The 27,748-nt window shown below is 40.7% G+C and overlaps 3 protein-coding genes across 5 annotated transcripts; all 3 read right to left on the bottom strand.

Moving 5' to 3' along the window:
* Positions 1-13: 13 nt before the first annotated feature.
* Positions 14-23,119, bottom strand: nup93 (nucleoporin 93). 2 transcript variants are annotated; one of them, XM_029522954.1, is made up of 22 exons: positions 22,983-23,119; positions 21,620-21,802; positions 20,845-20,962; positions 11,061-11,123; positions 9,614-9,742; positions 8,892-8,966; positions 7,829-7,921; positions 7,558-7,697; positions 7,269-7,401; positions 6,670-6,827; positions 6,404-6,569; positions 6,204-6,297; positions 3,511-3,702; positions 3,284-3,410; positions 3,032-3,104; positions 2,463-2,507; positions 1,726-1,842; positions 1,509-1,627; positions 1,306-1,423; positions 865-948; positions 634-762; positions 14-387 (listed from the first exon to the last, which is right to left on the bottom strand). In XM_029522954.1, the coding sequence occupies exons 2-22, from the start codon at positions 21,796-21,798 to the stop codon at positions 277-279; spliced, it is 2,463 nt and encodes an 820-aa protein (XP_029378814.1). In that variant the 5' UTR covers positions 21,799-21,802; positions 22,983-23,119; the 3' UTR covers positions 14-276. The 2 variants fall into 2 exon arrangements, with proteins under 2 accessions (XP_029378814.1, XP_029378813.1); XM_029522953.1 differs by having other exon boundaries at positions 22,976-23,112.
* A 2,058-nt stretch (positions 23,120-25,177) lies between these two features.
* steep1 (STING1 ER exit protein 1) lies at positions 25,178-26,279 on the bottom strand. Of its 2 annotated transcripts, XM_029523478.1 has the most exons (2): positions 25,903-26,279; positions 25,178-25,860 (listed from the first exon to the last, which is right to left on the bottom strand). In XM_029523478.1, exons 1-2 carry the CDS (start codon positions 26,143-26,145, stop codon positions 25,468-25,470), a joined length of 636 nt encoding a protein of 211 aa, XP_029379338.1. In that variant the 5' UTR covers positions 26,146-26,279; the 3' UTR covers positions 25,178-25,467. The 2 variants fall into 2 exon arrangements, with proteins under 2 accessions (XP_029379338.1, XP_029379337.1); XM_029523477.1 differs by having other exon boundaries at positions 25,178-26,279.
* Positions 26,280-26,756: 477 nt separating this feature from the next.
* On the bottom strand, positions 26,757-27,581 carry mt2 (metallothionein 2). Its single transcript, XM_029523665.1, has 3 exons — positions 27,433-27,581; positions 27,238-27,303; positions 26,757-26,978 (listed from the first exon to the last, which is right to left on the bottom strand). The coding sequence occupies exons 1-3, from the start codon at positions 27,455-27,457 to the stop codon at positions 26,887-26,889; spliced, it is 183 nt and encodes a 60-aa protein (XP_029379525.1). The 5' UTR covers positions 27,458-27,581; the 3' UTR covers positions 26,757-26,886.
* Between the last annotated feature and the right edge of the window lie 167 nt (positions 27,582-27,748).

Here is a 27,748-nt window from a genome sequence, read left to right as displayed (position 1 = left end):
TATATTTTTTTTTATTCCAAATCATTAAAGATACAAATAAACAATAAAATGGGAAACAGAACAAAACAAAAGCAGGAGACTGACAATGGAAACAGGTGATATAAAGACATATCTGTTAACATGCTGATGAAGGCAGCCTGTACAAGATAAAATGGCAGACAAGTGTGTGTGTGTGTGTGTGTGTGTGTGTGTGTGTGTGTGTGTGTGTGTGTAATCATTCTGATAAATGGCTGGTATAAAGGTGAGTGTCTGTGTTGTGTTTGTCTTGATGTGGACTCAGTTCATCAGTAGCTCCATCTGCACCAGTCTTGCATTGGTGTCTCCGGCCATGTTGTAAGGAATCATACCAGCAAAGGTGATCAGCGCTCTGGCCTGGCTGCGCAGTTGCTGTTTAAAGAGGAAGACATGCAAAACATTAACATGCTGCCACTGGAAGAGCAAACAGCTTGTGTACAGCTGAATGTGTGCGACAACAGTTTTGAACATTTTGATCTCAGGTAATATTTCTTTATGTGCTTATGTTAAAATAATACAACTATTGAGTCAAAATTCTGGCTTTGTCTGGACTCATTTCATAAAGCTCCATTCATACACAAAATTAAATTCACAGCACAAGGCGATCTGGCTTCTCACCACGTCTCTGTCTTCTATGGTCCTCTGTGGTCGTCCTGGCGTGCCCGCTGGCGCCCCCTTCAGACGCTTGTACTGGGTGAACAGGATGTTCATGGTGGCCAACAGCACCTCGGACAGGTTGTGCCGCACCTGGAAACACAGGGGAAGTTTATAGATGGTGAAAAAGACAAATGCTATGTGCAGTGAGAACGTCTGAGCTTCCTCCCCTGGGCATTCAGAAACAGATCTCACCTCATCACTGAAGTTCCTGAAAGCAGCCACTCTCTCCTCTACGCTGTCCTGACTGAGAGGAAGAAGCTTTAAACGCTCCATCACCTAACAGACGAACAGACAGGGACATATTCAACAAAACAATGTAAGCCACTCAAGTTTATCTGTGTTGCATTTTTCACAGACACAAATCACAACCGCTTTACAGAGCAAAAACAGTTAGGATGAAGATAAAAGGCAAAAAATACACAAACAGATAAAATAAAAATGAGCAAAAACACACTGAGAAGTTTAATGATTTTATAGCCATAAATAGTAAAATGAGCCGTGCCTCTCATTAGATTTGACCTGAGGGGAGGCAGCTGATAAATAGGGGGAGTAAATTTTTTATGTGTGATATGTGAAATGAGTAGTAGTAATGAGAGAGACTTTGACTTTCCTAAATTTCACAGTTGTACTCACATCATAGGCTCTGTCAACATGACCGGCGTGATACTCGTCAAAGAACGTCATCAGGTCTAAGAGCAGGTAGAAGGTACTATCGACGGATTTCTCTCCTGCTACGCCTTGGGAACGATACCTGCAGTGGAAACAAGGACATGATTCGGTTTTATGCGTTTCGATGATGCCCATGACTGTTTTTAGACTCACGTCTGTGTTCTTACCTCTCAGCGATGGCCACTGCAGTGTTTTTTAGCCTCTCTTTGTTGGACTGAGGAGCACTGACCTGGGCAATGACCGGACTCAACAGCCGGTTCATCAGCTCCAACACTTTATCTGGGTTCTACACAGACACCAAAGAGAACATGACGAGACAGAAAAGGTGAACAAATACGACAGCAGAGCTCCACAAACACTGTGAGGGAGTGTGAGAGTGCTCACCTTGGCCAGTTCATAGAGTCTGACTGCCTCCTCGAACAGGCCCTTGTTCTCTGCCTCTAACGCCACTTTGCTGATGATAGCTCTGGTGTCCCCGGCAAACTTATCTATGACTCCAGGCTAAAAGAGAGGACGAAGGAAGATCAGAGTGAAACAGAGCACTACAGAGAATACTGCTCTACTTTTAAAAGGGGGCAGCACAGTAACTGCTCCATGTTCCTGGCAAATAAGAGAAGTGAAAACAATAGGAAATATAAAACGGACAAAAGCAGGAACCTGTTATCTTTATATATATATATATATATATATATATATATATATATATATATATATATATATAATATAATATATATATATATATATATATATATAATATAATATAATATATATATATACACACACACACACAAAACCACATTGGACTTTATATATTCCTCAGCCACGTGACCACGTGTTGTGAATTTGTGTGTGTGGTATGTGGGGTGGAAAAAACATCAAATCTTACAGAGCACTGCAAAGAGTGTGAGATGTCAAGAAGCTTTGAAAGCAAAAGCTGTGAAGAACTTTTTGATTCATGAAAGAGCAACAGAGCACTGCTGAACAGGGAGTGTCAAAACATGTCAGAAACACCTAACAATGGAAGATTTAAGATCAAGAGAGGAAATGTGAAGCAAAACAGCAAGGAGAAAAAGACATGGTTGGAGAGGAGGTGAGAAGTCAATGAAGGGTAACCATCCTACCTTTCTGCTGCCGTCCTTCTCTAATCTCCCCAACAGCATGTCGAACTATAACAAAGACAAAACAACCACATCCAAAACATGAGTTTAGACTGTGATGGGAGAAGAATACAACAGCTCAACCATAAAATAAAATCCTGTTTCATTAAGTATATCAGCATCTTACTTTTGATACTGTGTCAAAAGGACATTTAGATGACTGACAGGTCATTTTGGATTATATTGAGGTGTAATTGTGTGAAACTTACAATCACATGTGTAACAGCCAAAATAGAAAAAAAAAAAAAAAAAAAAACATCTCGCTGTGTTTGTCTGTCCTTAATTTATCCATCTCGGTCCTGATGTTGGCCAGAGTGACTATTTCACTGTTCACACAAGTCTTCAAGTTAAATAATTGCATGTCTAATGTACAGGATGAGGCTGGGGATCTCCTCTTGCTCTGTGCTTAGGTATAACTGTCATCTACGGGGCGCTCTAGCTTAGCTCCAGCTGTGTTAACTGTGCTCACAGGGTTTAAAAGACTCCATAGGCATTCTCTGAGCAAGGCCTCCGTGTAAGCATTTGTCACTCACCTCTCGACTCTCAATAACAAGCTCACTGACACACCGCATGAACATGTTTTCTCCCTGGCTGTCCTTCTCATTGCTGCAGAAAGATACGTACAGGATGAATTACAAAACAGGATGTTATCACTTAATACAAACAACAGTTGGACCAAGCTGATTATTTTTAACACATTACTGCCTCTCCCTTGACCAACTCTCTGTATAGACGAGGGGGAAGGAAATCCCCACACAGTACTTGTGAGGGCAAGTGCTGTTTACCGTAAGAAGTAGAAGTACTGCAGGGCCTCCCGTGGATCAGTGGACTCAAACTTGCGAGTGTAAAGCATGAGCAGACGGATAAAGTTGAGGCGGCGTACCATGTGAGGGTCCCCAGGCTCCTGACTCACTACACACAGAAAAGGTGAACACAATTTTAAATTTGGCCACAGTGTCTAATTTCTCAAGCATCTGCAGTAACCTACGTAACAGAGGGGAATGGCACTCACACAGCTGAGCACTTTGGCCAGATGACTTCAGCAGCAGCCGTAGCTCGTACAGGACTAACGCCATGTGTACAGCGTGACTGCGCAGTCTCTCAACACGAAACAAGAAAGCCAGTGCTGCCTCAAACTGAGCAGTCAGGAACAACACCTGGAAGTACAGGAAGGGCTGCTGGCTTGCAGAGAAATGGGACTCCCCTGTTGGATAATGGGACAGGAAAACATGTCAATGGAAACACTTCGATAGAATTTTGAGCAATTTTTGAATTTACATAATGCACGTCATTTCAGGAAGAGGATGATATCTGATGCCAGATGAGTTTCTACAAATTGCAATTTTAAATCATTTGATGATGATGTCCAAGAGCACAAATTTATATTTTCCACTTGAATATCTATTAAACAGTAAAGGTTTAAAATTAAAAACTATTTAACAAAAGTACTTTCAGTTTTCCATTTTCATCCATGTCTAAACTAATAATAATAGAGAAAACTTTGAAGGAACTTAATAAAAGGCATTAAGGGTATAAGGATATAAAGATAAAATACATTTTTACTGAGATTAATGTCAGCAATTCAGCAGCCAACCCAATGTTAGAAAACTATCACAATCCCTTGGCCTTTTCTTCAGCTGTGCTGTTTAATAATGGCTCTTTTATCTACTTCTGGCTACAGAGGTGATTTGTCACTGTGACCATGAGCTCTTCCTGGAGTTTCAGTAAAGTGCCAGATGTAATTCCCTTCATCAATTCTTGAAATATCATAGTCACAAGAAAGAGAAGGACATTGAGGTCACGGTGACCTTAACCTAAATGTCATTATTCCATTTATTTTAAAACAATGAAGTTTAACAGCCATCCAGAGTTTCCACAGCAACTAACATGGAAGCCTTATTTTGTCTGGTGCCAGTGCTTAGTCATCAAGTTTACTTTTTAATTATTATTCTTAATCCCCTTGCTGGCTGAAAGTTTGGGTAGCAGAACAGGGTGGACCGTGTCAGCCATTTTATAGCTTTATCTCAGACTTACAGCACTTAAGTAAAAAAAAAAAAAAAAAAAAAAAAAGAGAGAGCGTATAAGAGACGAATAAGGAGAGAGAGAGAGAGAGAGAGAGAGAGAGAGAGAGAGAGAGAGAGCACTGAAGAGAGGAAAAAGGACGAAGGAGGAGAGATAAGAATGTGGGTATGAGGGGGGCTTTGCAGCATAGTTCACAAACACGAAATTAGAGATTGAACGTGCATGTGAGTTGACATACGAAAGAGGATGAAAAATCAGTGGGACGAAGGGGGAAAGTCAGGTGTGAGGAAAAAGAGGGATAGAGGAGATGCCACGAATGAGGTATGGAAAAGCAGAGGGCAGATGAGGCTGGGGAGCGTTGGCAGTGTGTAAGAGAAAGTGGGAAGCTTTGGGCTTTATGTCCTGCTGTGAAGCAAGATGGAGGACAGTGCCAGACAACCGAGGGAGCTGCGCAGCAGGGAGGAAACAGAATGAGGCTTCAGGCTCTATTTCCCACCAAGCAAAGGGAATGGGAGAGGGTGAGGGCTATGGAGAGTGTAAGAGGAGAGGAGAGGAGAGGAGTCTTATCTGAATGGAGCAGGATCGGCCTGTGGAAGACTCAGCTCCCAGGGGACAACACTGTGCTGTCTAAATCTATGGGAGCGAAGGCCGGATGCCCTTATGCACGTTGGAGGGGTTGTTTTATTTTGAAAATAAATGAATTACAGTCAAAGTCTGACATTTGAACAGCTGTTAGAAGATGTAAAAAAGTGGGAGCAAGTTGAACAGTCTTTGGAGAAAAAAAAAAAAAAAAAAATCAGAAGGCCATGCTCATTCACATAATGCTTGCCCAGGTCAACAGAGGTAAAAACTTAGAATGGATAAAAATGTTAATGATGGCAATTCAGCATCTCTGGAAACTCAAATTCTGCTCCTAGTTCCACTGCGGCTTCCTTTTACTTTAATGAGGACATTTCACAAGCCCCTTGGAGAGACAAAGTGAGAGGTATCAGGTGACTGGCACATAGAACAGACAAGCAACTGTGACAGTTATTTCTATATTTGACAAAAAAGTAGATTCACAAATGAATTTCAGCTCCATTTTTTACAAACTTGTGAACTTTTGTTCCAGATTTCTATGATGATGAAGCAATGATGTACTACATCTCTGAGTCACTCTGTCTCTCTCTGGCTTGTTGTCCATAGCAACAGCAGCTGGGGTTTATGGGTTGTGTAGTATTAGAGCGGTTCTCCTGTGTTACTCTGTGTATCCTTTCATGTGTCTATATGCATATAAGTAACACAGGAGAAAAATGTACTGATTTAATGAACTAGTAATTCAGATCACGAAACATAAGCTGTTAATATGTTAAATATGAAAAAAAAAAAAAAAAAAATCTTGCTTTCTTTGCTTAGTATAGCAATTATTCTAATGATGCTACACAGTGAAGTAAAAAGACCGACCGTCAGATCTGTTAGGAAGCAGACGCCATATCAGCAGAGAAAAGGGTCAATCAGTTCATTCGTGAAAACCTTGAAAGGATGTCAAATTATTTGCTCTGTATATCTACTTGCTAAGGATTTATATGACATTGAGGAGAAAATCAATAGCACATGGATCAATGACAAACAGTACCCAGGGAAAGTAAAGAAAGACAGGAGGAACAACAACTAGAGGTAACATGATGTGGTTGTTTTATGTACCGTAATCCTCCAGCAGCTGTTTCTGTAGCTGCGGCAGAGTCAGTCTGTCCTGAGGAGAGCTGCTGCCATCATCATCAAAACACACCTGGTTCAACTGCAGGGACAAAACGTGGTACACACAGTGTAAAAACAATATACAGAGAGTGTCCGCACGTTGCCAGCATTGATGCTTTAAAGTAACCCAAAGTGGCACAATGCACCTTAAGCCAGAGGTAGTCCTCAGTCTTGTCTGCAACCTCTCCATGGTTATCACTGATGTCACATTTTCCAATCAGGCAGTAGACAGCTCTCTTGTAGGGGTCGGCACTGTTCCTCAGCACTCTGCGGTAGTGAAGGCGGAGCTTGTTCTCTGAAGTTGGAGAAAGGCTGAGAAAAGCAGATGAAAGGAGAAGCAAGGGATTTAAAAACAGATTAAACGTCCTTGAAACTGCATTTACCTCACAACATAAGAACTCTGTGCTCTCACCGTCTGTCTGGGCTGTTCATGTACTCCTGGAACCAGGTCTTGAAGTCTCCTAGCTGATGCTGCACTCTGTTCACGACCTGCATGGCTGCATTTAGGTCTCCACAGCGCAGGCAGTAATAGATTACAGCCCACACTGGGTGGCCCTCAATCTCCCCATCCTACACACAGAGACATGTCATTTAGAGAAATTATGATTATTTCTCTGACACTCACTGTTAGTTTCTCATCATAAATATCAAATAACCTGTCTCCTTATTTTAATTTTTAATTGGTGTGACTAAGATGATCATGTCTCTTTTGTCCGGTGATGCCACAGGGATTCAGCACTGAAACCTCTAGACTTGCACTTGAACTGATGCAAGAAAATAATTCAAATATCTCTGATCTTATATAAAAGCCTTAAATTGTTATATTCTTAAATTGATCATGACTGAGAGCCAAATTCTGCAGCTCCTTGTTTCTGTTCATCTTTTAAAAATTGTTTCATCTGAGCCTGAGCTTGACTGTTTTTTGTGTCATCTCAGCTTGAATGAGTAGTCTGACTGGCTCAGGTGATTTCTTTACCGAGAAGTAATAATTTCTCTGTGTTTGTGTGTTACCTGCATGCCCGGCAACGGTCCTGGTAGTTTAATGTTGAGGAAGCTGCGGACTAGTTGGTATGTTCCTGGCACCCCTCCTAACTGAGCCTGATGGAGGTTCCCAAATACTGTAACCATGGTGTAATTTTTGTAACTGGGAAAGAGGAGACACACACAAATTGAGTTTATCACTACAGTTCAGTTTATCTTAATTTTTAGATTTCTTTTTATGCAGAGCAAACTTCGATCCACTTAGAAGAAAACTAAGCATTAGACTTGGAACTTGGGGAAACAAAAAACAAGCAGTTACCTGTTTTCAAGGAAGCTAAGTGCCTGATGTACAAAGGCCATTTGCATTTCAACGGAAGTGCGACTCTTCAGTGCGTCTTTTGCTGGAACCAGCAACACGTCCGTCATCTGCTTTACCATCAGCCACATGTCTGACACATTCTGCAAGGGCACAAGTACATGCACAAAGGCATATGAAGTAACATCAACCTATAGTTACTGCAAAATTTTGAGAAATATAAATAAATAGTTAATTTCGCACTGAGAGTAAATGTGATGGTCAATGTTCTTACCTTGTCATCCAGACTTTCAGCTACAGAAGCACACAAGTCTCCCAAATTAGGCTGAATGTGACCATTCACTATCTTCTCATTGAAAATGTAGATCTGAGGGAGATGATAAAAAACAGGACAAGAAATTAAAAAAGGTCTAAGTTGATGACGATAGGTCTGAGTTTAAATATTTGCCCGTTAATGTTAGAGATTTGAAGAACCTGCTGATGACTGAAGTTCCCCAAAATAAAAAACATACAAAAAGGCTATGACCATCGAGTGAAGTGATTCACAACAAAGAACAAGAAGAAAAGAATTAAAATATTAAAAAGATCATCGAAGAGGATGATAAAAACCAGACAAATGACTCCGCAGGCAATGTGTCGACACATGGTTGGAGGAGAAGCAACATTGAAAGAGCGGCCTCATAAAGCAGAGAAGAGACAGAACAAAAAACAGAAGGTCAGACGGCATGATGAGCAGGGAGGGATGGTGGAGAGACAGACATAGTGAGTGAGAGAAAATTACCCCTCTACTGCCCAAATCAATCAATCAATATCTTTGATCTGCAACTTCCTGGCTTTCTGTGACCTCTTTTTAACTCAACAATCAAGCAGGACAGGACATCACATCATTAAATAGCGTGTTTTATTCAATTTAACTACAATTCAAAATGTGAAAATATTATGATTATAAGCAGAACTGGCAGATGAATAAATAAATATCATTATTATTAGCTTTATATAGATACTGTGATATATTTTTATCACCGTAAATAAGTACACAGGGTGAGGTGATTAGAGGTTATAGGACAGAAATGTGGTAATTTGAACAGAGACGCCATTACATAGTTTGCCCACCAGAGAGCACTGGCAAGTTTATTTTTGTATGAAATTAAACACTTCAAACCAAACTTTAGATGAAACGCATACAATAAATTTATGATATCCCCTGGTGATAGTGGTATCATCTTCCATAAAGTATACATTTTTAGCATCGATACCTAATCTAATTGTGTCTTGATTAGATTTCCTGTCCCTCTCTTGCAGTTTTGATTAACTTCTAAATGGTTGGACTGACTCACCTGTCGTCCATAGGCCACCTCCACACTGTCCAGCGCGCTCCTTCCTGGAGCTGTCACTTCACTCACAAAGCTGGGCTATAACAGGGAGATGCCACAGATGACAAGTAGCAGGATAAATATGATAAATTGTGACTAATGTGACATAATCAAGTGTATAACTAAAATGAATAATTCATCTTCTATATATTCTGCATTTTGAGACTCTCTCCAGCCCAGTCAGTTAACTTATCCACTGCCTTTCTTTGCTTATTGCAACAGTGCATGCTGGCAGATGGTCCCAGAGGATGATGCACATGATGGAAGGTTTTTACTTCACTGAGGGAGAACATTTCTTCTAGCTTCTTCATTATTAAAGAGCAACAGTGGGGGACCTACCATTTTCTTTTAGAAAGCATATTCATTTTTTATGGCAGACCTTGTTTAACAGTGGTGGGTTTGTGCAGGACTGAGTCCATGAGGCAGCAGATTCTACAAATTTAAATTAGCCAGCTTATTGATCGAAGCATCCTCTCGACAAAACAAGCTATGTTGCCTCAAGCAAAGAGCTTAGACTCCAAAAATCCCTGTAATCATTATTCACCAAAGTCAAAATTAGCTCTTCTCATCTGAGGCGTCTAACAGACTGAGACAGTTTATCTTTATTTTCATTTTCTCCTCAGTAACTCCAGAGGTCCTTCACCCTAAAGCAGTATCTCAGTAAATCTGTATCAAACATCCTGTACCTCCACATCTTGACTGAAGTCCAGTGCGTCCTCTCCTGCTCCGAGTAATGTGTGCAGAACTCTCTGTTTCACCTGCTCCCACTGGACCAGCATGGACTCACGATGGTACTCCTCAGCCACCAGGAAGGTCTGAAACAAAGAGGTGGGCAGCAACCACACATTCCGTTATTCCTACATTTTGTGTGTTCGGAAATCACACCCAACTATGAAAATGATCATGCCACAAGACAGCATGTTTGACTGTAAATGAGACGACAAGAGAGTTTATCAGGATCTATGTATATTATATAAGAATTTGTGCATCAATTTTCCAATATTTAATGTGCCTTGAATTTCTTACAGACTTTAACTTGCTGAACTGCTGCAGTTGATAAATGCTACCAAGTTAATTTAAAATCTCCACACATGCTGTGGGTATACAGATGGGCAAAGTAGATCGCAACAATCGATGTTAATTTGGCCTATCTATAATACACACATGTATTCACACACCAGATTTAGCAGCAGACCTCTGTCAAGATTGTACTACTCCGCCAGGACACAATGAAGCCTATTTTAACTCTCCACAGAGACTTAAAGTGAGATAATGGGAACGTGAGATAATTGAATCTCCAGCTCTGGGAGACACAGATCTAGACTAGAATTACCATTTACTGGGTTAACTTGGTCACTGCCTGGATGTCAAAGCTTTAAATAATTCTGAGAAAAAAAATAATAGGTCAAAAAATACTGAACCTCGTAAAAATAAAAATCTAAATTTTAGAGATGATTTAGAGAAAGTGTTTCCACTACATATAAAAAAATCAATAGTGGCCAATATACTATCATTGGTTTCCTTAAAGTCTGTAAAATGTACATCCAAGTTCGGTAAAAAGGTTTTACATTTAAATAAGATCATATTCAAATGGAAATCAGCCTAACTGTGTAATTTACTGAAATGTAAACGTGACAGAAATATGGACCATTTAACATCCACTTTCTTTGAAATATTCTGTGCATTTGTTTTTTCCACTCATGCACACAAGTCCCTTTCCTCTCCCAACGAGCGAGGAGAGATAATGGGAACAGCAGCTAATTAAACACTGGGCCTATTAGCTCTGCACATCAGGGAAGCCATTTCAAAACTATTCCCTAAAGATTCACACCAGAAGGACTTTGAGATCACAGTGCAAAGAAATCACTACAAATTTGGTTTTTAAGTGTACCTATATTGTGATGTGTTAACATTCATTCACTGAACTGTGATCTGAATGTGAATCTACAATACTGGAGATTAGTTTATGATACATAGTCTTATTAATCTTTTCTTTTAAAATTCAAACAATATCACCTTTGTAGAGTGAATACTAGTGTGAATAGTAATAAAACATAGTGTCTGAACTTTAATAATTTTCCATCTGTATCTTTTTTCTGGGGGGGGGGGTAAATCATAAGAGGAAATACTGACCCTGCGGCGAGACTCCTCAATGGCTGACAGGAGGGCGTTGTCCCTCTCATTCTTCAAGAAGCCCTGTGGATGAGGCAGAGGCGGACAAGACGGGGTGATGAAACACCGTATCAAACAAAGAGAAGAGACAGGGACTGAGAGAAAGAACAGGACATATTAGTTCAGCTGGTGAGGACAAAATGAAACAGCAATAAACTGCAGCAACTGCTAGGGGGACAGATTTAGCAGGCGCACCATCATTTGCTCTACAGGAGGCACAGGCAGCTTCTCAATTTTCCTTCCTAGTTTCTTTGCTGTTCTCAGACATGTGCAGTCCCATGTACTCTCAGGATTAGTCAGACACACGGTCGCCACTTTATCCAGATGTATAGGCCGGTCAGAAAAATGACGATTCCTTTCACACTCTGTTCTGCTGTGCGACAGCAGACACCACAGCCTCCATTTTGATGTCAACTCAAGATGGCTGCCGCTGCATGCACACATACACCCCATCTTTTTGGTCATGCTGTAACATGGTCATTATTTAGAATAATAAAACTACTCATTTTACAGATGAGATATGAGCTGTAATTCAGTAAGTTGTACTCATGTTGTCTCTACTTTACATAATTACATTCACCTTAAAACAATGTACAAATCAGGAAATTGATGATGGGCAAATTCTTTTGACTACATCTTTGTTGCTATTCGTTCTAATGGCAGATGGAAGTAAAACCATACTTGATAAGCCACACTGAATAAAAACGTGCCCTGATGTGGTTTAACTGCATTGAGGTAAAAGCCAAGTAACATAATATTCAGTGTGGCATTGTCCAGACTGAGTGGATCAAACATAAAAATGGGTTGTGTGTCATTTTGACATTGACTGATTATCTACCATCATAAGCGAGAGGCCAATGTTCCAAAGATCACCAATACGGACCAATTTATCAGAACGAGTGTGTCAGCATGCTTAATCGTTTCGTTTCTGCTTACTGAGTAATTACTATTTTACCTATTAATGTAATCTTTTTCCTATTAATAATGATATAAATGGCAAGTATTTATTACAATATACACGACCTATACCTCTTTTTTATGCCTGAATAACCAAGATATTATGTAATCTTTGACATAATGACATAATATGTAAACTCTCACAGTGAAGATAATTTGTTTTTTTTTTTTTATTTAACATACAAAAAAAAGTATGAGGATGAATTATTGCAATAAATGAAACAAAATCATTTGACATTTCATTTGGTTTTCCTTTACTTATTACATACAACATTTCACTGTCTAAGAGGCTCAGGCCGTTGTTTGGTTTATGAGATTTAGCCTGTAGATTTTATATTTTATGCTTTTGCTGACTTAAAGGCCAATAGACCATCTAGGAGCAGCTGTGTGGAGATTTATGTGAAGTGGTGTCACTACTCACTATACAAGAAAATTAAGCTTCCGTTCTTGACATATTAGCCTCTTAAGTTGGTGGAAAGTTGTTCCCTCTGTCAGATAATGGCATATTAATTTATTGGTGACATTTCTGCTCCATATGTCTTTCCATCTCAAGGATATAGGGCCATTTTAGCTTGTAGAATAAGCACCTAGTGAGAGACCTAACATTTGTCAAAGCAGGCTAGAGATTATTCTACTCCACAGGAATGTGGGTGCTCTCCTCCTCTCCTCTTTCATCACCTCTCACTTGCACCTTTTCTTCCCCGACCAGCTCATTGCCTTTCTTGCGTCAGACCCATTTCTGCCTTTTCTTTTCTGTCCAAACTCTCAGCATTCACCTCTGTCTGCCATTGCCTTCCACACCTTCTATTTCCATCCATTGATCCTGTCCAAATTCAGGCCAAATGCATAAGCAAAAATGTGACGACCAAAATAAGAGTGTGATTGATCATTATAAATATATATATAATATATATATAATAAGAGTGAGGCTCATGGATGATCTGACTAGGTCAACTAATCTGTCTGTATCCATAAAAATGCATTAAAAATATTCTCAGAGTCACCCACTGAAACTTGTATTGTTGTCCAGGAAAGGATCTATTTAGTCCAACACACTTTGCTGCTGCAAGAGCAGGACTGATGATCAGGTCTGAGCAGAATGATAATCATAATGTATATGCTTACATGTATAGCATGTAAAGTAAATATGGATAAATACCGACAGCGTTTTACTACACTTGGGGGCTCACCAGACGAGACAAATGAACCAGGTCCAGATTGTCAAACAATGTCTTCCAAAGCCGTTGGACAGATCCCGGCAGGCTACTTTCTATCTATAACTATGACTTTAACCTTGTCTGTTATGACTACAGAACCACAAAAGAAGAGCTGCTATCACCTGACGAGACGGGTGGTCATCGGGATGTCACAGAAAAAAGGACGTCCAGCACAGCTGATATTCTGCTGTGTGAAAATAGGACATTGCTTCAGTCTGTTGTAGCACAGTTACTGCAGGTGTGCGGATTTACATGGAAAATGCCCCCCCCCCCCTTCATGTCGCAGTGCACTTGTGTCCATTTTGAGCCAGATGCAACTGCAGTTTGTTTCGGGTTATGCATTTCTCTTTAAAAATCCTTCACAGAAAGAAAACCATGAAGAGCTGTTATCAGTAGTAGATGGATTTCTATTTTTAAGTGTATTAAGATCTACAAAACTGCAGTCATTCAGGTCAAAAAGTCGACTGGACTTGGTAATTTCCGTACGTGTCAGCCTGAAAACCAGAGTTGTGTCTGAGCTGATTCAGAAGGACAAGTCAAGTCAGATGTGTATTTTTGTGTGGCAGCACAAAGCTACAGGGCGCCCTTGCACGTTATGAATATGAATATCTTGCTAATATTTTGACAGACAAAAGTTTTAATAAAGAACAGTCTGATTTCAGTTTTGATGTTTCATTAATGTCTATTTCAACAAATTCGGGAGATAAGTTTTTTCCTCCTCCAACCTGCCTGTTTTACCCCTCTAGTCCATTCCTAATACCCCCTGCCCATCCCACTCCCACCTTTCTCTCCCTTGCTCACTTTTTTCCCAAGGAGAGGCTAACGATGGGTTTATATTTAACCACTAACAGGAGAAGAGCTCAGGTCAATGCTCACTGGAGAGCTGCAGTGGAAAAAGGAATAAAATAGAGTAGCTTAGAATGGTTGTAACCACGATTTACGGAGGTATATGTCTAATCTAATACAAGAGGTGACATACTGGTGATGAGACTGTTATTCCTGTTAAGTGGAAGAGGAGAAATAAGACGGACATCTTTTTTGAGAAACAGACAGGGTGGGGGGGGTCTGCTCTTAACAAATGGCGTCACATTCGGTAACTCTGGATGACTCTGCTTGGCAGTTGGCTCAGCATTTTCTGTTTTAACTGGGATACAACAGGAGGCAACAATTTTTCATTTTTGTCATTTTGGCGCCTGTTGCCAGCCGCACTCGCACTGCCAGTGACTTTGCCTATACAACATTTTTTGTGCCAAATGTAAACTGACAACTTGGCCAACAGAAGTGCCCAAACGTCACATTTGTCGACAATAGATGCTCTTCGTGTTGTTCTGCTTCAACATGCTGGTGTTGGGAAATGATCAAAGACAGAAAAAGAACCGTCACTGATGTTAGCTATTACTTTGCGCATCTTAAATGTGTCCCCCTTCTTTGTTTTTTGTTTTTACTGTGACTAACTTTAGGTCATGTACCTGCCCTTAAGGATTAAGGACTGTAGAGAAACTAACCAGTTTCAAGTAGATTTCAAAGTTTTATCACATGCTGCCACAAAATCATTAATGCACTAAATACCTTGAAGATTTATTCAGCCTTAAGACCTTGAAATGTTTATTCTGATTAAACTGACACTTAAATTTCTCCTTGATAATGATAAAAAACAGATGAGGTGTAATATTTAACAGCCATGGTGAAGGCAAAAAGAAGACATTTTAGCAGAAGACTAATGCATCCTTATAACTTTCAATGATCAATTCATTACTGGGAAATAGGTGTATTTAAAGATGGACATTTTCTGTTGCCCCACCCCAGTATTATGTATCCTCAGAGATCTGCAACCCACTGTGAACACCCACAGCCTGCTGGCCAGACAGCCCAGAAGCTTCTACAGGAAGAGCCACAAAAAAATAATTTAATAACTGATGAAAAAAAAAATCAAGAAAAACTCCATCGCTGTTCAATACAAATAACAGATATTGTTGTGGGTAGAACTGTAAGATCAAGAACTACTCTGCCAGAAATACTGACGCAAGTTTCAATCTTTGTCTCTAACAAAATCACAGTGGATGCCTGACTGCGCCTCTAAAAATATACACCCATTGTGGATCAAAGAAGATGTGTGGCCATTTTTTGACCAGTGCTCCTTTAAATTTGTAAATTTGGTGAATGTGTGCATGTGCGCCTCCAACTACACGCACACATGTGTTCATTCTCTGTGCCGGCACACAGACACACACAGATCCTCCTTCAGGGAGTCAGCTTTTACACTCATTCGTAAGAGCTTTATGCTCATCACATATACTACAGTAGGTTGTAGAGCTACAGGGTCATGGGGAATTTAAAGGCTACATAAGGACACAGTCGAAGACCCGCTACAGAGGAAATAAATGTAGTCATCATGAAAGTAAGAATGGGAGGCTTTCTGTCCTCATGTGCCACGACACAATGAGCTGTCCACTGCCCAAGTGTGAGTGAACGTGTGAGTGAGTGAGAGTGTGAGAGAGTGAGTGTGAGTGTGTGTGTGTGTGTGTGTGTGTGTGTGTGTGTGTGTGTGTGTGTGTGTGTGGTGTGTGTGTATGAGAGAGAAAGAAACCCCACCCTTTACGCCTCCGCTTCCTGTGTAGCAGAAATATATACATTAAATACTATGGCACATTGTCAAATGCATACACATGTATATAAGGCTGTGATAATTGCCTATAATAATATATTATCAATTTATACAATATATTACCATCGTCGTCATCACCACCACGGTCACCACAGAGCCATTAACAATGTATCATAACCATAAACGAGGTCGAGAAGGACAGTGAAAGTCTGACAGACAAAGCACCTGCCTGTCTGATGAATGCATGTGTGTGCATGTTCATGTGTATAGGCAATACTCACTCATGCTGAGCGCCTGCCTGCCTGGCAGACAGACAGACGAGAGGGGCAGATGAGATGAGAAAGAGTTTTTTTTTTTTTTTATATCATTTTTTAAATTTCTCTGTCTGCTCAGGTACCTGGGCTGTGACAGCCCAGGACACCTGCATCACCCCTCTGCCTGTCCATCCCTCTGAGTCCCTGAACCAGGGGAGTACCAGTGGCCACCATGCTGGGGCGTGTTCTCTGTGCCTTGTCGAGCCGGCATAGCGGTCCGCTTGCATCCTTCCCTGGTCGAAAGCAGGCCAGTGACTCTTGCGCGTGAGGTGGAGAACCAAGTGGAAGTGCCACATCAAGGCTCAGTGGAGGTGGTTTTATTGTCGGAGGGCTGTACCAACTGAGTGCTTAGACACAGGGGGATCCATGAGAAGCAAGTATGGATTTATATACAATATCAGTTGCTACCATCAGCTGACCCCCCCCCCCCCCCATCCCTAGTCCCCCACCCTCTCTCACTTTCTCTCTCCTTCACTTCATCCTAACATCTCTGATAGCTCTCCACCTCCTCCCTCCCTCAGTCCTACTAATTTTCTTCCTTTTTTTATCCATCTATGCATCCTTCCTTTCTTCCCTCCCCCAGCTCAATGCAATTATAGTAATGGATTTCTTCCCCCTTGGTTGATGGCTTCCAACATCCTGTCTTGAAATGAGGCTAATCATGCTCTTAAGGGTCATGTTTAGTTAATGAAGGGTTTGGGAGGCACATGCGGGTGGGGGGTGGGGTGCCTGGAGGTGGAGGGCATTCCTATGTGTTGACTGACTGTCACACACCAAGCAGGCGTTTTCATACACACTTGTCGTCTTAAACATACGGCGTACATTCATTCACGAGTGAAAATAATAAATAAATAAAAAAAAAAAACGCTGAATTCATATGTGCATCCCCCCACGTGCAGCCAAATCGATGCTCCACGCACACACACTCATTTATAAGCACATGGAGATGCACTATATGGCACAATCGATCGAGACTGACACAGATACAGGCACACAAACACAGCACATCACACACACACACACACACAGAGCACTGTCAGTGCTGTTCGTCTATCTCAGCAGATGCTCTGGGCTTAGCCAACTGCATCCGCTGAACGCATGCCATCACTGCTGAGGGATATGTGTGTATGTACAGGGATGGTGAGGGCAGAAGAAGAGAGAAAAGGGAGGGAGAGAAAGGATGTAAATGGGAGAAATAGGAAAAATCTGAGAGCAGAGAAGGTAAAGAAGAGGAGGAGGGGGGGGGGGGAGTGAAGCCTGGCAGAGAAAGATGGAACAGTGAAAAGTGAGACGAGGACACAGAGATGGGAAAAAAAAAGAGAAAGAAATTGCAGCCAGTCGCCATTTTTCTATCAGTATCGCTCTCCACCTTCATTTCTACAGTTTCCTTTTTCTGTTTGTCATCCTCCTTTGTTTACCTTTGTATATGAGAACAAATTATCAAAAAATAGGCCGTATTATTCCTGCAACATTTGGGATATGAAATATTTTTCAATTTGCATTTTTGAGCCAGTCTCTTCAGAAAACTTAAAAAAAAAAAAAAAAGACTTGAATATCAAACAAAAGGGTTGGAAATATATCCGCACAAAGAAGTGTTATGAAAATCTAATGAAAAACAACAACAAACTAACAAAAAAAAAAAAAAAAAAAAAGGATATGTATATGTATATATGTATGTGAAATGTATAGATGAGAAAGGTGGTTTCTGAAACCCCAAGTCTTGGACAGAAAGTCTAAAAGGCTTCTATAGTAAGATCCAGACTAATTTGTGTTCAGCCATACATACAGACACATCACTTACACACCAATGCCCTCAGTACTGTCTGTGTGTGTGTATTACACACAGGCGCCGCAGAGACATTCATCAGCTCACTCATGCGCAAAAACACACATACACAGATGACATGATTGCACTTTCTTGTACATTTTCCTCAGCATTTACGAACATCCTACCGCTGCCACACAGTACGTCCAAGTATGGCATTTGTGATTCAATATTTCCTGAATTATAGGTCAAACTTCACTGACCCAGCTTCACGATATTGCACTTAAACGCTCAATCTAATTGAAGGAGGTAGAAATGCTGAGAATGACTCTGGGTCTATACACCCTTTATGTTTTCAAAATACATTGACAAAAGCAAAACTAAGAGATAGTTGTTCATTCGTGTTTCAGCAATGTATTCATCCTTCTCAGAATTTTTTGAAAAGAAAAAAAAAAAACTATATGTTTTAATATCAGAACATAGTGTACATGGATATAAAGACATACATGACAGACTAATACCAGCCAAGTCAACTGATGGTCTCTTATTTTCGCAGATTTAATTATTTCACACAGGCCTGTTTCACAGCCCAAAGGCCCAAATTTTGTGGGTACCTTCCAACTAATCAGACTGACAGGGTGTGACCATTTTCTTTGATATCCACCATCTATCAATACCTTTGCAGAGTCTTCCAAAGCAAAGAAAGTGTGTTCAGTCTACAGGAACATAGCTTGTTTTTACTGAAAGTGATGCCATTGTCTTTAGTCATATACCTAGTATGCCAGTCCTGTATTGTGCTGCTGCCTTCTAATATCTCTGCACCACTTATTATCTTTCCTCCTCAGTGTACTTAGTGGTGTAAAGTGACTGAGATGATGCCAGCACAATGATTAAGGCCTATCTGTAGCAGACTCAGTGGCCTTAACCACAAGCTTTCCTTGTTGTTTTGGCATTTCATACTGAACGTCAATATAGATGAGGTAGATAAATACAAGAAACACCTTTCAGGATAATGGAGTCCATTTCAAAGCCAAGGTTCAAAATGTACTGAGGAAAAAAGGCTCATTAAACTGAATACACTATAGAACTGTTGGAGTCACCATGATCGTCTGCGTTGATGTTTTTGTGGCTGAATGAACCACTAAAACTACTACTAAAGCAATGTTAATAATTGTAATAATAACAGTAGCAATAAAATCAACAACAATAATAATACATGTGATATTACTGAAAATATGGGCTTTAAAAACAATGTTACTACAGTTCCACTGTCTGCACTGACTTATTTTATTTTTACCACCTTCCAGGAATCTGGTCGATCAAATGGAGCTGTGGCTTTGTCTGCAACGCTGAAAAAGATATTGCACTTTTCAACTGAAATGAAGCTGTGTATTGCACTGTCTCCTTATAAACCAATAAGGGGCACTGCATAGTGTGTGTGCTTGTGTGCATGTGCGTGTGCGTGCGTGTGCGTGTAAGTGCTCTTCCAGTAGGTTCAGTCAAACCCACCCAGACAAGTAGACATTGAGTTGACTAAGAAGAATGAAAATAGATGTGTAAATGTAAGGAAAAGAAATATAAGTCTAGAAGTTGAAAAGGCATGACATTGGCTTTAACTGACGCATACAATATTCAGTGATGACAAAGAGAAAAATTGGCTGGTCCAATACACTGCAGCTGATTATATCTGCAACTGCTACTAGAATCATATATTGATAAAAAATTTAGACTCCAGGACAACATTGCTCATACCAGAGACAACTGATATGAGTAAAATAACTATAGAGTGCATGAACAACGAACAACTTATTTCAATATCCATGAGATTTGAACAAAACAGGGTTAATTGGAAATATCGACTGGAGCAGAAGAAATTTTTCAAATCATGATAGAGTTCCTGCTTTAGTTTCTTAGAAAACTGATTGAAATAAAAAAAAAATAATAATAATTTAAAAAAAAAAAGCAAATGCATAAGTTGAAAGTAAGTGCCACCTTTTTTCTGACTTAAAGCTAACTCACGTCGGCTGTATTTGTGTTCCCAGTTTCCACCGAGTGCACATCAATCTCTGCACATAATCGTAATATTTTTCAATGGAAGCAAACTCACTGTTTTTGCATCTCCTGTAATTAAGTCACGATAATTAAGTGTCTCTTAATATAAACCTGACACTTGTGCCTCTCTCTGTTTCACAAATAAAGTTCTCCAAAAGTCATCCATTATCCAGTAACATCTCCATTCAGAACCAGTTCTCAATATACAACTCTGCTGCCTTCATATGGATGACAAAATATGTGAGCAAAAACAGTGTCATAACAAATGCTCCAAATTTTACTGTAAACTTCACTTTTCTCTCTTGGTGAGCAATATGTACAGTGGCCTAACATAATCATGCCATAACCTGAAATAATGTATTGATCATTTTATTATTGCTGCATGGTGGATAAAGACTTCTAGATACAGATACAGTACTATGTCTTTGACATGTACATCACTACATCTTAAACAACTGCAATGACCTTTCTCCACTGTGAACAAAAGCAATGCTGACTGGCCAAACTGCATTTCTTTTGGCAATGATTTTCTCACAATAACATTTGATTTCATCCTCCATAAACAAAGAGATTTTGTCATTGTTGTACTTAGACTTTCCCAGCCGTAACTAATTCATATTATGTTTATGCCTTCGCCCAAAAACAAAATTAAAATTTGGGTTGTTTAATGTGCACTCTGCTGGCCAGTGTTTGAATAACTCATGCTCAGCCAAAGATGTTAGAGAAAGAACAATAACTCTACCATTTCGAAGTGAGGCAATTTAAAAGTGGATTGTGTTTCTTTGAATTTGACACTCATTACTTCTGGACTCGTGGCCTGTTATGTCATTCATACCTGTATGTCAGTGTCTTTGACAGGCTCCAGGGGCTCAAAAGTGGTGGCAGCACTCAGACTTTCCAACCTCTGAGAAATGTGAAAGACATCTAAGCCTCTGGAACCAAGGAGGATTGACCTGAGAATGACATAGAGAGGTAGTGAGAGGGAATGAATGTGACCCAACAGCTAAACGGAGAGCAAAGATTACACAAAAACAAAAAAACAACTAAATTGTGGCTATACTTGACATCCACTAGAGGGCACACAAGACTTTGCAGCTGTTGTGGGCTATTAAAGTCCTTCACACCAGCTCCATAAAAAATGTAATTGAAGTGACCAACACCAACAGGGACAGATGAATTGGTGATCAGACTTTGAGCTTTTCCTTGTTGTTAGAGCATTTAATACTGGCAGACGAAGGAAGGAAGCATTTCTTTTTTGTGTGTGTGTGTGTATAATTTTGACATCCTACATTTACTTTCAAACAACAGTGTTGCTCCCTTGTTGAATGCACAAGAAATGTAGGTTCACAAAATTAATTTTGAGAAAGACTTCAAGCAGCATTGGTATTCATCTGATGTAACAGAATGGAGCGAAATGAATTGTTGTTATACTGTGATTCAAAATTTTACTGAATTATGAGAAGAGTGGTTATGTCAAGCCCCAGGAAATCTAAGAGAGATTAGATATCCAAGTATCAAGTAGCACTTTACTATATAGGTTTTATGAACACTATATGTGAAAAACCCCTTGAAAAACTTGACTCAATTCATGTATGTGAACTTGTTCTTACGCTTTTACGTCTGCAGCATCTTGTGACGTGCGTGTCAAGGTTCGGGACCGAAGCCTCTCTCCTGCCTGCTGGATCTCCTGGAGGTTCCTCTCAACATGTGGCAGCTCTGACACTGCCTCCGTCTCTGCAGCAAGCTGCTCTGCCTGCTGGAGCAGCTCTCCAAAACCTTCTGCATCCATACCTCTACACAAGGAGAGAACAGAGTTTGAATAACTGAATACAACAACAGTATAGTTGGACTACATCTTTATATTGGTGAAAGTATACAATGAATACTGAGACCAAACAAATTGGACATTGATGCAGTTTTTTCCTTGTTCAAGTTCTCTGCTCATTGGATTTTGGATTAATTTGATGAAGCATCGTGATTTGTAGCCTGATTAGTAGTAGCACCTCAGGAAAATACTTAAGAAAAAAAATCCCATTTGCAACTGCCCAACAGCTGAAGCAACACAACAAGGAACTTCACTTTTTGTCTGCTTAGACAGAAGCTGTATCACAAACAACACAGGACAGAAAGCAAAATATTTAATGCCCATTAGTCTAAAGTCCCTGTTCCTAGTTAATTGGTGATCTGTCTTGAAAGTAATTAGCGTTCTGAGGACAATATTGATGTCAGAAAGCCCCCAAACCAAGACATAAGCTAAGAAATCTGCAGCACAGGCTTCGCAGAAGAATATCAGGTAGTGTAAGAGAGCTGTAACCTTCACACTTTCACTGACTAAAACTTATTACTTAACCCAAAGTATGACATCTTTCTTTAAATCAAATTGTATTTAAAGATTACTTATCACAAGCATTTAATATATTTCAACCTCCCTTCCTCATATTGTCTTTTTCAATTCACGTTTCACCATTTCACCCAATTTTATCAACTTTCACAATAACATTATCAACTCAAATATCGAGTACACGCCAAACAAACTGTAGATAAAATGCATGTTGGTTGGAGCATGAAGGACATTCAGTTGGCAAAGCCCCATCTGACAGCTGATATAAACAGACTGACACCTGCAGCCCGCGCATGGAGAGCCATGGTTGTCAGATTAGCTTAGCCGTAGCATAATGCTAACACCTTGGCTGGCTAGTTTTGTTCAGAAACTCTTCCACATAGCGACAACAGCAAAAGGCAGTGTCACGTGTTGCTTCAGGCAAATCAAACACCACAGTGACAGACATGACGACAAACTCGTTTTCCTGTCTACCGCCGCTTTGTTAATAATTTTCACTTGTTAAAATGAATGGCGCTGCTCAGTTAGCTAGTAGGCTAAGTGGCTAACGCTCACAAGCATGCTGGCCGTTGAGTCAAATTAAACTGCTAACATTTGCGCTTCGCGCCGTTGGAAAGAGACAAACCTCATACCCGCTGTATGGGACGGACGAAAATAAGATCCCGTCTGTATTCTCCAGGTGTTCGTGTTTGCAGTTATTATCTCTTATTCGGTTTTGTTTAGTCACACAACATGTACCAAAGTATATGATTTACCCCGGCACTTCTGGAGTCGACGCTGATTGGACAGTTCCCAGAAAGAACCGGAAGTTGGTTCTTCTTCGTTTGTTTTCAGGAGACACACTCCGCTGCTCTGCCTCCTGGACGGGAGGACTGGAAACTGACTGCAACAAAAACCAAAACTGGAAAAATATGTCAACCAGCAGAAACAAGAACTTAACATTTAAGTAACAAGTCCAGGTTATTAGAAAACACCAAAGTCGCTTTTTATCTGGTTTACTCTTATGACTTTACTTTCATTTCACTGAGTGGAAGTAGGTTTCTGTTGCGTTGCAAAGGTGGCACAATACTGATATTTTTCTTATCAGGAGAATTAAAATGCCTGCAACTTTTGACTAAAAGCATGTGACTAAAGAATGAAACTCACTGAGACTGCCTTATCCACTTTGTCCCAGATTGTAAAAAGGTTATCTTGTTTTTTATTTTTATTTTCATCTTTTGTTGCCGTAAAAAAAATGTAGGCACTTTTAATCTTTTGTATTATATTTTTTCATTAATGCATGACCAGTATGCGTGGCAACACTGAAGCACCCCTATGATAAAGCTGCCTTGTGAAGTGCAGACTAAACCACCAACACAGTGATGTAAAATGACTTTCTTTGAAAATCTAGGTTAGTAAATAAATAGACAGACTTTATCTCCATTGGTGAGAGACTATTTGCAAAAGGAGATTCAAACAGAAGACTCAAAAGTTTGTTTCTCTCTCTTGATGTTTGCATCACTGTCCTGGCATCTCCTATGAAAACATTGTTTATAATAAATGATAAGACGTACCACTGCAACAGACCTGTTTCTTGTTCAGTGACACTTGAGAATTGGTGTCAGCATGTTTGATAGATGGATGCCCTGCACACTCAATCTGTAATAGTTATCATTGAAGAAAATAGAAAATAGACAAAATTGAGTTTATAAATGTATTATATATAAATATTTGAACAAAAATCCTAATGTGGACAAGATTTTCATTTTTTGCTAGTTTTCGCTGATCTGCTGTCTGGGCTAATCATATCAATGTCAGATGGGAATTTAGAAAACACTGACATCTAGTGTTTTATCCCTTTTCATTGATACAGCCACTGCCTGTAGCTTAGATCACAAAGCCCAGATGGTTGAACTCCTGCTTACACACAACAGTCTGTTACTTTGAAAACAGATCTGGTCATGCAGAATACACCCCCCACCCCCCTCCAAGAGCTGCTTCATTATATAACAAAATAAGTGCAATGGTTATACAACACAGAAAGCACACCACAGGAGTGAATTGCTCCAAAACACAGCCTGAACTGGCTAAATCTTAATGTCCCACAGAGAAAAAGGTTCTGGGTTAAATTCTAAGGCCTGGGGCCTTTCTGTGCAGCGTTTTCATGGTGTGTGCCAGTAGGTGTGATTGTTAATAGTTTTGTTCGTCAAGTTCACCAGCTCTTGTAGGTTGTAAACTGATGGACTCCCTCCTTGCAGTGCGGCTGAATGCGAGTTATTTAGGTGGTAACTAAACAAACATGTATAGTTGTACTCAAATGTAGAACTAGAACAGGCATATTTATCTTCTGTCTTGTGGCAGGGTCAATTTATTAACAATTTAACTTAACCAACCAAATTGTTAGATTGTTCACATCCCTAGTCGGTGTTTCCCTCTGAGGTACATCTAAATGTTAGATGTAAATGGTAGGTTTTTAAGTTGCATATTTCGTTTGAGCTTTTTCAACATTCAGAAAAGCCCTACTTTTAATGTATTGACTGTGACCAAATTGTGATCCAGTCTGCAAAACACACACTCTTAATCTGTTCTCTATTTTTGTGACCCACATTGAGGCTTTGGCCTGGCAGATAGTCACTGGCCTACATATTCCCATTCCTCATGAATCACTGTCTGACACAAAAAGCCTCAAATATCTACTTAATTATTTCAGCTTTACTGAATATTTATAGTAAAAATGAAATATTGGAATATAATGGTTTTCAAGCACAATATAGTAAGTTTCTTTTACACATTTGATGTCAAAACTTTTGAGGCATAAGCATATATTAAAAACAAGCTTGCAAGATGCTACATGCTAATTATCAGTATTTAATATAGTCAGTGGGGTTGAATTCACACAAATTCAAAAAGCCAAAGACCTTTACTGATAATCCAGTACATTTTACATCAAGAGAAATAATACAAAACAGATTTATTCATCTTTTAATTTTGTACAAAATAGCATAATAAACAAATGAAAATGTCTATGTTAAGTCAGTGATCCCCCTGGCCCACCTACACACAATATTGTCCAGTGTTTGTAAGTCCAAATATATAAACTATAAAAGTTGTGGTCTTCGGGTCATCAGTGAATCTTTCCTACTTGAACTGGTTGTCGATGAGTGTGCCCTTCATCTTGGCCTTCTTGGCCTCCAGCTCAGCCAGCTCCTGCAGCCTCCTCTTGCTCATTCCTTTCCTCTCCAGCTGCTTCTCGATCACTTTGGCGTTTTGGGCGTACGAGTCGGCCACCTCCCTGGCCTCGATCTCCTCCTCCTCCTCGTCGATGGTGGACACGGTGACGGAGCTGAACTTGCCCATGTCTTTGGTCCGCTTGGTCATCATCACACGGACCTTCTTGGGCGCCTCCGGCTGCCTTTGGCTGTACACGCTGGTGTTGCCGAAGCCTTGTCCGAACTTGACCACGGCTCCGTCCACGATGAAGGTGGCCGGGCTGTTCTTGTCCTGGTGCTGGTAGAACAGCAGCAGGCCGCACTTGCCGCACTTCTTGCGGTGCTGCCTCTCGATGCCCTCGGCTCTCTTGATGTACGCCGTCTCGTCCTCCTCCACGTTGCAGAACTTGTGGGCATGTTTGGCGGCGTCGATCACCCGAGCCCGGTCCCGGGGCCTCATGGGCAGTTTCTCCAGCTGGCAGTCCAGGACCAGCACCATCTGTCCGCACAGGCAGTAGTAGACATGGAGCGGCTTCTCTCCGTCGTCGTACTCCTCCCGGTCTCTGGTGTCCGAGCACACCACGCTTCTGGACACCACCTTCGGCATCTCCGGACGCTTTTAGTAACACACGGTTTGATGAAACGCTACTGCCGGGCCGCCATGATGGCCGGAATAGAGAGAAAAGTTTAAAATTCGTCCTGAACACAGACACGACGCAACACTTCCTGTGTGCGCAGCCGATTCTGTTCCGACTAGAAACAAGTAGTTCCGCCTGTTTTCTCTCTTGTGACACTGCGTACTTCCTGTTATGAAGTCAAGCATAATTTGGCAGCGATACTGCATATGGGGGACGCTTAAGTTGTGATAAAGCTTAGTCAATTATTGATCTTGCCAGTTAAAAAAAAAAAACAAAAAAAAAAAAAACACACACCAACTATGAAAATGTCACACGGCGGCAGCAGGTTTTTGAACAGCTTGGATAAAATTACACTGATGGTAGCTTGACTTTGTTTAAATCTAGAGCCAGTCAACTGCTGACTTAGAGTTTAGTATCCCCCCCCCCCCGTAAAATTATACCCGATGAATTGAGGGACTCTTCGGTCTATGCCTGCTCTTGAGTTGCTGAACTTGGCATCTTTAGGAGCCTGGGATGCGTACCAGCACCCAGACAGTATAACCTTGGACCACAGAGGCCACATAAGCAAGTCAAACCCAGATAAGTTGGATAGAAGAATTTATTTCAACATTCAAACACAAGTACAAAAACAGACATTTGTGACAGTAAATGATTCAGAGGGTTCATTCGGGCTCCATCACGGCGGCAGCGCTGCCGATGCTGCAGGTCGGTCACTGACAGCAGCTGGTGTCGCATGTCTTCCCTTTGCACACGCAGCCAGAAGCGCACTTGCTGCAGCCGGATGGGCAGCATGGGCAGCAGCCTGCAAACAGAGGTCAGAGTTTAGGCAGAGAAAAACACCGACAGTTGATTTGCATTTACACCTTCACGCTGCTGCCAATTAAGCCAATCAGAACCACCCGGGGAAGATGAGCTACGTTCAATGTATAACGTGTAGAGCATCAAGGAATCTTTGTAAAACTCCTATTTAGAAATTAAAATCTCAGCATCCAGTCGTCATTAAGAAATACTTTTTTTTTTTTAAGAGAAATTATTAAGTAGAGTTGGAAGTTTTGACTCACTCTTCTTGCAGCTGGTGCAGGAGCAGTTGGTGCAGGTGCAGGATCCCCCGCAGTTGCAGGTTCCAGCTGAACAGAAAATTTTAAAGGTCAGTTATCTTGGTTTTGTCGGATACCAACAGATGGTCCAATTTAGCAGTTCGTCACGCCAAACTCCGTGACCAGAGAGTTTTTAAAAAAACAAACACAGCTACTTACTCTTGGCGCACTCGCAAGGGTCCATCTTCGTATTTTCGGAGCTGGTGTGTGTTGAGTCTTCAGAGGGGATGCTGTGTCTGCTGCCTCGGTGGAGTCAGTGTTGTGATTTGGAGGTGAATGGGCGGCTCTTTTATAGCAGCCCGGAACATCAGGACCGGGTGCAAAATGCGCCCGTCGTGCTGCGAGCAGGCATGTGAATGATTACAAAGAGGTTTGTGCACACGAGCTGGATGAACCGCCTCAACAGAGAGATTCCCAAAATCAGGACGAGCTGTCGTGTCGTCTGGAAATTACCTAAGACCCCAGAGCCCCTTTA

This window comes from Echeneis naucrates, chromosome 16 (assembly GCF_900963305.1).
Source record: "Echeneis naucrates chromosome 16, fEcheNa1.1, whole genome shotgun sequence".
Classification (NCBI taxonomy): Eukaryota; Metazoa; Chordata; class Actinopteri; order Carangiformes; family Echeneidae; genus Echeneis; species Echeneis naucrates.
This window is presented reverse-complemented; position numbering and strand designations above follow the sequence as displayed.

What these genes read in the sequence shown, in the direction of transcription:
- mt2 (XM_029523665.1), bottom strand. Translation starts at nt 27,457, where the DNA reads ATGGACCCTTGCGAGTGCGCCAAGA. An exon ending in CCCTTGCGAGTGCGCCAAGA is followed by an intron (nt 27,304 to 27,432) that starts GTAAGTAGCTGT and finishes TTTTCTGTTCAG; the next exon opens with CTGGAACCTGCAACTGCGGG. An exon ending in CTGCACCAGCTGCAAGAAGA is followed by an intron (nt 26,979 to 27,237) that starts GTGAGTCAAAAC and finishes CTCTGTTTGCAG; the next exon opens with GCTGCTGCCCATGCTGCCCA.
- steep1 (XM_029523477.1), bottom strand. Translation starts at nt 26,145, where the DNA reads ATGCCGAAGGTGGTGTCCAGAAGCGTGGTGTGCTCGGACACCAGAGAC.
- nup93 (XM_029522953.1), bottom strand. An exon ending in TGGCCAAAGTGCTCAGCTGT is followed by an intron (nt 3,411 to 3,510) that starts GTGAGTGCCATT and finishes TTCTGTGTGTAG; the next exon opens with TGAGTCAGGAGCCTGGGGAC. An exon ending in GACTCTATGAACTGGCCAAG is followed by an intron (nt 1,628 to 1,725) that starts GTGAGCACTCTC and finishes GTGTCTGTGTAG; the next exon opens with AACCCAGATAAAGTGTTGGA.